The 11,045-nt window shown below is 29.2% G+C and overlaps 1 protein-coding gene across 1 annotated transcript; it reads left to right on the forward strand.

Annotated features, from left to right (window-relative positions):
* Positions 1-8,667: 8,667 nt before the first annotated feature.
* LOC149561560 (uncharacterized) lies at positions 8,668-10,834 on the forward strand. The gene is made up of 3 exons (XM_089823806.1): positions 8,668-8,884; positions 9,765-9,909; positions 10,478-10,834. The coding sequence occupies exons 1-3, from the start codon at positions 8,701-8,703 to the stop codon at positions 10,524-10,526; spliced, it is 378 nt and encodes a 125-aa protein (XP_089679932.1). The 5' UTR covers positions 8,668-8,700; the 3' UTR covers positions 10,527-10,834.
* Positions 10,835-11,045: the final 211 nt, after the last annotated feature.

Genomic DNA, 11,045 nt, shown 5'->3' on the forward strand with positions numbered 1-11,045 from the left:
CAGGTCCCCACATAAAATTATAGTTTCAAACTTGTGTAGATGTTATTATAATTTATTGATTTAAGTTTAAATTCTACAAGTTTATTATTTTAGAGTAGTGGATAACTAGTTAACATTGCAAATAGTTTACAATAGAGGTCGAGAAATTGAATGATAAGATATAAAATTGTTTAAGTGTTTGTTTGGTCAATTGGTACATCTGGTTGTTGGATAATTGATTCAATCACCCCTCTCAATTATTCTAAATATTATAACACCTTCCACATAGTCAAATTTTCATTTTTTCTTGTGTTGGGGAGCACAAAACTCTTCAATTTTGTATACTTTGTATGGATTTAACTCTTATTTTAGACTCCCCTTGTACCTTTATATAATTATTGGGGGATGGTAGATATGATTAGTATTATAAGTGTTGGAAATTAGAGATAAGTTTTTCCATTGATGTCAAATAGTAAATGATATAGGTAAATAGTTCTATACTTTTGGCAAGAAGGAAGAGTTATTGGAATAAGGAGATTATCTATCTGAAGATAACATATACGAGTCCAAGGAAAAATCATCAAGAGTAGCCAACAGATGGAAGAATAGGAAAATGATTTATGTCAAGATTGAGGTTAAGGAACCTCAAGATTTAAGGATAGAATTGCATGAATCAATAAGGAAGCATCATGTCCAAGGATAAAGTGATTAGAAGAATGGATTAGATAAAAAGAGGAGAGATTGTTACAAGGACTAATTCGGAAAATCAGCAATCCAAGAATTAGAGAAAGATAGACATCTAAGATTGAGAGCATAAAGTAACTAAAAACCTTTGGAAGGAAGTGCATACAAGTCAATTATTGTCTTGTAAAGAACCCTATCAAGTTCTACAATGTACTATAAAATACCTCAGATGGGTAGTCTCTAATAATACTACTAAGCTCATTTGCATGAACTTTTTGGTAAATATTCTAACAAGGTGATTTTTTTATAGTTAGGATTAAACATCTTTGTGGATTAGTCATAATGAAACTATAAATACATTTCACATTGTATTAGTCACTCTTCATTGGGTGAGTCCTCCAGAAGGTAATATATTATAAGCCTTAAATGAAAACCTTTTTCTAATATAGTAGATAGATATATGTACCACCCTTACAATAGTTTTTCCTCTAACCAAAGGTTTCTAAAAGACCAAAAATTTGTGTGTTATGAATATTTGAATCTTTATGTGTTATTATTATTTATTTGAATTACAACATATCCATAATGTAGTGAGTACTACCAAATAAGTAAAATTGAGTTTGTATATTTAAGAATAAATGTTTGAATATTTAAAATTAACTATTACTCATTCAACCAACCCCCATTACCTCCACTTTCCAATACCTAACTTTGTTATCAATAATTAGTATCAGAGTTAAGTTCTTTAGAGGGAAATCCTAATAGCTTGAGAGTAGATATAGGAATATGGATAGGCATAAGAGAAAAAATCTAAAGAGAAGGTTAAAACCATCATTTTTAAAAAGGGAAGAATTGTAAAAATGCTTGTAAATAATCTTGGAAATTTTTGAAGAGGTATAGGAAAATAATTCAAATAATGAGGAATTTGATGCAACAATTGTGAATCTAATACAAAGGAACACAAATCTAGAAGAAAACCTAATTCAATCTCAAAAGGAACTTCAAAGTGAAGCCTTATGAATGAATAAAACACTTAAAGTAATAAACATTATTGAGGAAGCCATGAAAAACCTTAAAAGTGATAAGAGCAATATGGGAAAAATAAATTGAACATAAATATGGCATCATTCTTAGGTTACAAAAAGCTAACCATAAATTGAATGAATATACAAATGAAATAAATGAAGAGAATTTGGAGATACTTACTAAGAATGAAAATATGAGAAAGAAAATTTAAGATTTGAAGAACAATATTAATGTTGAAAAGGAGGTAAATGAGTGATGTACAAAGTTTGATCTAAGAACATTGAAGATTAATGAATAAATCAAAAATCAAAAAAATCTAGAGATGTAACTGGTCTTTTATATACTAGTAACACTAAATTTAAAATGAGAGAATCCTCTAAATCAGTAGTAGATTATCCACTTCTAAAATCCAAGGAATTTATTAATGCAAAAGGTAGGAAACTACAAAACCTACTGGTTACAACTATGGAAATCTTGGTCATATATTAAAGGTTTGTTGTTTAGAAAATTGGTTAACACTCTTAGAGGTACACACTTTAATGGACATTGTTACAAGTGCAATAAGTCAAGACATTAGGAAAAAGAGTGTAGCACAAGTATAATTGTATATCATTTAAAAATATATTTGAAAGTTTCTATTACACATGCAATTGTTATGGACACAAACTTGACCATTGCAAGTCTAGAGTTTTACTGACAAGAATACCAAAAAAACTGATAAACACATTAAGAAGAGAAGGAAATATTTGAGATATCTACAAAAATTATGGACACCATGGACACATGTTGATGAACTCTAGATTGAGGAATCCAAGAGGAAATTATAGACCACAGAGATCAACATGAATAGTATATTTTATTTTTCATAAGTAGGACATATAGCACAAAACTATAGATAGTGACAAGATTTTAATAAGGAAAATAAAGGAAAATCGATAGTAGATCAAGAGAAAGTAAGGAATGGAATGAAGAATACTTTGGTCAAGAAAGAAGGATTCAATGATAAAAATGTTAACTCTCCAACCTTAATTCAGGAGGATTCATCATAAACTAAGAAAGTACAATTTCCTTAGGGACCAAAAAAAAATTGTTAATTTTTTTATTGATTTAAAAAAGGATAGGATAAAAAATATATTAGAATATTCTAGATGAAATCTATTAGACTTCCACAATCCATGCTAATGCCTTCAAATTTCTTGATTTGATTGTGTATAGTTTTTTTACATCAATGTTTCAAATCATACTATATGATCCATCACTGGGATGCTAGAGAGAAGCATTGATCTAGCATCTGATGATGGATCATGTAGGATGATCCAAAATGTTGTTGTAGAAAAAAACTACACATAATTAAATCCAAAAATTTAAAAGCATATTTTAGATGCACAAGAATTCATATTGAATGCAGTTCGTTGGAATGAATGAGCATTAGATATTAGTGATTTATCACTTTAAAGATATATATTTATTGCTAAATAAGGCTAGTGATTGGAAAAAAGGATGTTAATCAGTAGATGACACCACTATTAGATAAAAGGGATGATTATCAATAAAAAATATACCGTTGAAAGAATTTATTATAAAAGAATCATTTGTTACTTTTTAGTGAATTAATAAGTGTTGATATTATTCATTTGACATGTTACTTTTTTGAAGAAATTATTTTGTAGTATTGATGAGCATAAGAGAGATCCATTGAGAACTATTATCAACAAGATATTCATGAAAATGTGATAAAAGCATATCTATTCCCTAAGTCTATCATAATTAGCAAAGTTGTGAAATTTTTTAATGAAAAACCTAGTCCGCAATTTGAAGTTACGATAATAAAGTAAATTTTTGAAAGAAAAATAGGAAGAGGAATATAAAACCAATGGTGGCGAACATTACCAATGAGACAACACCTAAATTCAAGTTGTACCCCTTGAAGGTAGCTTGAAAAGCCAACATAGGAGTTGTATCATCATTACCGTAGAGTGTAACATGAATAGAAGATATTCATACTTATAGTCATAATAAGAGTGTGAAATTGGGTGATGAAGAAATAAATAAGTTTTTCAATAAAGAGCTATGTGCCAGTAAAAGATTCATAGGAAAATAACAAGCATTTCGAATTAAAGGTTTTAACCCATATGTTGTTCATGCCTAGAGTCTTCAATGAACAATGGATTAGACATGTAGTGACTTGTATACATCAAGAACTTATGAGGCTAGATGAGGACAAGCTAATTAGAATGACAAATGACATAATTCACATGATCCCTAGCTTAGTGATTGAAGGGAAAGAATGCACCCTACATGTAACCAACATGAATTGGCTAAAGGAAATGACTAAAACATCCAAGTATTGAGGAGCCATGAGAGTACATAAGGTTAAGAACCTAGAAACATGTTTTTCTATTATTATCATTGTCCATAAGGGCTACAAGTGTAGTTATATGAAAAACCTACCTAGTAGTGTTGTGGATGCATCCAATGAGGTAGCCAAATTGGGTACTATCCATAAATTGGTGGATATGGTTTGAATACAACTATTTCTAAATATGAGGCATTTTCAGAGAGATCATACACAAGAAGTTACATATGGATCATTACTTGTCTTTTTATACTATTATGTTAAGAATTCTTTTCTTGATATGGGATATATAAATTGGAGAATAGATATACATCTTATATATCAAATAAATGATTCCATTGTACAATTAGGAGTAGAATTCAATAAAATTGTGTGGGATATTTTTAAATAAGTTTAAGTTAAAATGTAGAAATGCTTTCAGATACCCCCGTCAGTTATAGAGAAATATGTAGATTCCATTGAATTTTTTCTTATTGATGCTAAAAATTAAAGGATCCAACCCTTGGAACAAAGAACATCTTGGGTACCATCTTTTTGATATGAGGTCACAGTGAAAAATATTGTTGGTTGTGCTAATTACATTTTGAAATAAAAAAATAACACAATGGAGAAGAGATTTTATACATATGAGGATGACTATGAAAGGATTATACTTTGGAGATAAGAAAGCCAAATATTTTCAAAAAAAGGGATAAAATGTTGAAGAATTTGATAGCTAGATATGGAAGAGGTGTAGAAGAAAGTAGTTCTTAACAAGGAGTATAACAACATGAAGATGAAAAGACACTTGATCTACCCTCTACACTAGCTACTAGAACAGAGAAAAGGACTCCACTAGCCAAATGAAAATAAATTGAAGCTCAAGAAGAGGACACCAAACTAAAAATAAAATAAAATTATGACATGGGGAAAGAGATCAGGAAGAAAATATCCAAAATATCAATAAACCTCACCAAAAGGGCATAATACATAATAGAAATAAGATTGATTGGAAGGATCAAACTCATTTCCTTTGTTGAATAACTAGAAAAAGATAAAAATTATTCAAAGAAACCATTTTAAAGCATTTTTGTACATATAATAAATATATACTGGTGATGTAAAGAATAATGTTGCCTGCAGAGTTGAATGAGACATTTTTAGTTTGATGGAAATATACCTATCACATGGTTAAGGAATTAAGAACCAAGGTATAAAATAAGTTGTTACCACAATTAATGGAAAATAATGTTGAAGTGTATATGGAAAAGAATAAGAAATATTTTAGAATAAATACACTAATAATAATGGTTCTAGTGAATAAGGAACATATATTACAACAATCTCACAAAGTTATAGAATAAATTATTCAACGATGGAGAAAATTAAGCCTATTCAAAGGAACAACTATCAAATATTGATGATACATTAATGGTCAATGAGTTAATCAATAATGCACCTATTGCAACTGATAAGCCAACAAATAAGGATGATGTTAGTATTGAAAATATTACTAAAGGAATTTGAAAATTTCAATTGAGGAAATTGAGCAAAAAGAAGCCCCATTATAGATTACTATCAAAAGAGAAGAAGAAAAATTTTACAATCTTGTCAACATAACTATTGAGAAAACTAGTTAAACCATAAATAATCATATAGATAACTAAAAATATGAAATACAAGTTAATGTATTGGTAGTATAGCCCATTGAGTTGTAAGACCAAACACTATAGAATATAGAAGATGCGCTACAAAAAATGAGTAAGTATTGGATACAAATGAGAAGATAACCATATCAATTGAACAATAACACATACCCCTAGAATAACCAAAGGATACTAGCATAGTTCAAATTGAAAAAAAAAAGGACATAGGTGAAGAAAGAATTCAACAAAAAACATGTGTGTGATACCTATGGTTTCTAGTAGACATATGGAAATGAGAGTTAGGAAATATGGATAAAGATGATGAGGGGAAAGATTAAGAAGTAAATAATAGAGATATAGATCATGATGGTAAAAATAAAGAAAAGAATGTGGATTCAAGGAGGAACAAAAATATAGTAATGGAAAAAGAAAAGGGGAAGTGACATATTAATATATCAAATATTAAAATGCAAATATTGACAATTTATAATTCGAGATACTTAAAGTACAAGACACAAGGAAAATTAAAAAAACAAAGGACAGGGAGGATTATATGCAAGTTCTTAACAAAAATGCAAGATTGAATAAGTAAAAATCAAGGAAATATAAGAATAAAGTTTAAATGAGAACACTTAATTTTTTTAAGGAACTCTTGCGAGAGATCCCTATAGTTGAAGAAGAGTCATTGGTCCAATTGTTGAAAGTTTATAATGATAAAATGAATAGGTTAGGAATCAACTTAGAAGTTGACTAGAGATGCAAAAAAGAAAATGAGGCATAAAATTGTACAAAAACTACTAACAAAGATAGTATTATTGAAATTTATTGAGACTTTGAAGGAAATTTTAAAAAAGGGTACAACAATGTATACTAGATTATGTAATTTAAAGAGTTTATAGGTGATGTAGCTAATAAGATAATTAGATATCATAATGAATTCATGCAACATATCAAAAACCTAAACTCTACAAAAAAAAAAAAACATTATGGATCGCTCAACAAGGAGAAGAGAAATGGTCTTGAAGTCACTTGAGCTAACAATATAGAAATAATCTACTCATCAAGATATTGCAATTACAAGGGATTATAACACCTCATGTAAACATTATGAGAGTAATTGTTCATGCTATAAAGAAATAAATGTACACACGAGTTAATCATTGTAGATTTCTTAGAAGAGCTAGCTTTAGATTTGAATGACCGCAAGATTGGATCAAAATCCCCACAAGACTCATGGGATAAAATTTTGCATAATGTGGGTGATAGATATAAATTTATCATAGAGAAAAGGTACATATTTTGAACCTCAATAAAGACATGTACATATTGTTTCACAAAAAAGGGGGATAAGTTAAGGTAAAAGAAAAGGGGAATAAGATTAAACAAGAGGTCAAGGTCTGAACAAAAAAAGCACAATATAAATCTTCAAAAAGTTTCTTCAAAACAACAAAATATTGTTGTAGGGGGAGTATATCAGCATATACATGTTTTTCATGTAGAATAGTTTTGATATTTTGGATAATAGAGTTTTTTACAATCAATGTTAAAGGAAGAGATTATTGAGAACTAGAGATAAAATTTTCATTGATGAATAATACTAAAGGATATAGGTAAACTATTCTATACTATTGATATATAGAGGACATTATTGGTAAGAAGGAAGAGTTATTAGAATAAGGAAATTAGTTATTGCAAGATAAAATATATTAGTAAAAGGGAAAATCATTGAGCAGTCAACAAAAGGAAGAAAAGGAAAACAATTTATCAAAAATCAAGATTAAAGAATCCTAAGATCTAAGGTCAGGATTTCACAAATCTATATAGATGAAGCATTATTGAGGATACAAAGATTAGAAGAGCATATCAAAGAAAAAGAAGAGAGAATGTTATGAGGACTAATTACAAAGATAAGAGAACTAAGAAGCAAACAAAGATAGAGGTCATCAATTGAGAGTATAAGGGATCTGATAAAATTTGGATGCAAACACAAAAAGGTCAATTATTATCTTGAAACGAACCCTAATAGGTTCTATAGGGTATTATGAAACCCATTAACTAGATAGTCTCTAACAAGAATGTTAAGTTCATTTACATTATCTTTTTGGTAAATCCTTTAACAGGTGAATGTCCTATAGGCAAGACTAAATCTCTTAGTGAAATAGTCCTAATAAAACTCTAGATACGTTTCACAATATACCAATTACTCCTAACTAGATGAGTCACTCAAAAGGTGAAATATTGTGAGCCTTAGCCCAACAACCTCTTTCTATTGTAGTGATGAATTGTGGGTACTAGCACCAAGTTGCCGTTTTCCCTTGGACCAAGAGTTTATGCAAAACCAAAACTATGCATGTTATGATGTGTGAATCTTTTTGTGTTACTATCCCTCTCTCCACTCCTTCCCGGTACCTAACCTTTCAAAACATTAATAAGTGAATCAATTATGCCATATTTTGTAAGACAATGATGATTCCTTGTGTTTGTGTGACTACATCATTGCACAACACTTTATTACTATTATTTTTTCTAATTTCATATTGTAGGTGTAGTTGTGTAAGTGTTTTGTTATTAAAAGAAAGTGTTTTCCTAGTAAAGTTCCAAAGGGTCAATTATAGAGCACTTCTTATTGGGTCACATTTTCCTATTAATGAGGCCATCGTTATGCATAATTCAAACAATTAATGTTAGAAAAGTCTTCATGATAAACTTTTGAAACATTAGAAATGTTTGAATGAGACAATCTAGAAACTTCCCACCCATTTCATCACTAATATTTAATACTAAAAAAATAAAAAATTATCCAATTCTTCAAATCAACTTAAACATTTAATATTTTTAAAGTACTATATGTATTTGAAAAGACTTTTAAAATATCATACCATATATTACCCAATATGCCCATTGACCATCAACTCGTGGATTATACCTCTTCCAGATAACACAAAATTATATATTTTTCAATTCCATATACAACCTCCCTTAGAAAATAATGTCTAGTTAACACTCTCTTAACTCTTAAATAAAGACCAAATGTCGTTTCCCAAGAAAACTCCTTTGTTAAATAAGGAGCCCCGTAAAGTCTTTCCATACCATTCATATCATTCAACAGAAGACGCTTATTACTATTTGCAGGCTTTATTTCCTGATTCTTGTTCAGATAGAATGAGTTATTACAATCAGCAGCAAACCCCTGTTGGAGCTCCTCCTCCACAAGGTATTCGTCATTTTTTGTTTTCTGAGTTCTGTTATTAAATCTATTTGATTTTGATTTTGATTTGTTTTCAAATATTACATATTGAATTCGTTAATTTAGAAAACAAATATAGTTAAATTCAAGATTCTTTATGTAAAATTTATTTAATTTTTATTTGGGTTTGTTTTCAAATATTAGATCTATGAGATTGGTTAGATTGGACAATAAATATGGTCAGTTTCTGTTTCTTCTGTAAAATTCAATTAACTTGGATTTGGATTCGTTTCCAAATATTAGATCTACGAGATTCATTCCATTGGAAAATAAATTAGTTAGTTTATGGATTCCTTATGTAAAACATTTTAATTTTCCTTTAATTTTATTTTCCAACATTACGCAAGATTGGTTAGATAGAAAAATAAATATTGTTAGTTCAAGAATTTCTTATGTAGAATCTATTCAATTTCGATTTGCGTTTTCTTGGAGTCTTTTATTTATGAGATTGGTTAGATTGAAAAATAATTTCAGAAATACATTAATTTAATCTATATGAACATGATTTATTCACAAGATTTATTCAAATGGAACTTGTCAATAAAATAGGAGAACAAAATTCTATAATTCATCTGCTTGAATGAGAATAGTATCAGAATGAACATGTCTGAAAAGCTATGCTGTTATATGCTACTAACAATATCATAATAGGAAGCTTTGTCTACAATACAACGGTAAATTGTGAGTCTCTCATTGAAAATGTCTTAGATTCAAATCTACTTAAAATTAACACAGAATAACAATTTTAAAATTTCAATGTTAGATTTTAAATCAACTATATGAAACTATGCTAAATTTTAATCTCTTAAATAATTATATAATTCTTTGGTTTTTTTATCATAAACAGCATATCCTCCAGCTGGTTATCCACAAGCTTACCCTCCTCCACCACAGGGCTATCCTCCAGCTGGGTATCCTCAGCAGGGTTATCCTCCCAAAGGAGGACCCCCACCTCAAACACAATCCAGAGAAGATGGCTTTTGGAAGGGATGGTTAGTTCTCAACATGCATATATATAGAGAAATATATGGACTAATCAATTAACGGGTTTATTTTTGGTTTATATCTAATTTCACTTTTATATTGTACAATCTATTACTTGATTTATTTTGGTGTTATATTCAATCTCCGAGTCAGTCTAAGAGTATGAATTCTCTTAGACTATTCTTTAAACTCCATTAAAAAAAATATTGGGGAATTTGTTTGTTAGGGTTTGATTTTATTCTTTTTGGAAAATTTGTTTTCGAGGATAAAAGTTTTTCTTCTGTTATTTTTATACGAATTAAATTCACATTTATTTAATGGTTTATGCTTTTCTTTTCGTTTTTCCTTCCAATAGTTCTGTAATGTGTAGGAACGTTCCTATTGATTCTTTTAGTGATAATTTGTGTTTCATATAATGGTTGGTGATATTTATATTACATTAATATGAAAGGTTTTTTCAAAATACTTCTGAAAAGCATAGATCGATGAAAATTTGATATTGCTTGAAGAAAGATCCATCTCGCGCCATCTTAAGTGCAATCTGAAAACATTGATTTCCCCTTTGTTTTGATGCAGTTGTGCTGCTCTGTGCTGCTGCTGTGTGTTGGAAGAGTGCTGTCTTTAGGGGCAGTCTGTTCGAAGGCTTCTGGGTGCATTACAGTCTCGTTCGTTTTATTTTTATTGAATTTGTTTTTCTTAAGAAGATTGAACTCAGATTACTTAGTGGATTATATCTCCCACAGATGCTTTTAGAATAAGATGTTTAAGTTCAAGAGCATGTCAATCTGTTAGAATTTTTGCTCCAAATTCATGGATAAATATTGGGCACAAAGGCTACGTGCTATGCACGCTTTGAACTTTATACAGGGCATTTTATGTTGTGAGAGTAAATATATTTAGTGAATGAGAGGCAAACAAAACAAGTTACCTACTTCTTGTATCCTAAAATAATGCAAAGTTTGAATAATAGTCTTTAACAATTAAGGTATATAAAACGGTAAGAGAAGTTATGAAAAACTCAGATGGTGAGTTAAAAGAAAAATATGTAGTAGATTGAACTCCATACAGTTTAGTTTTAATATCTTTATGTAATTTCAAGTATTACTATATTTATTGAGTTCATATATTTCTGTAGTTCATACAT

Source organism: Cupressus sempervirens, chromosome 4 (genome assembly GCF_028749045.1).
Source record: "Cupressus sempervirens isolate cs-2001-9-10 chromosome 4, ASM2874904v1, whole genome shotgun sequence".
NCBI classification, from domain to species: Eukaryota; Viridiplantae; Streptophyta; class Pinopsida; order Cupressales; family Cupressaceae; genus Cupressus; species Cupressus sempervirens.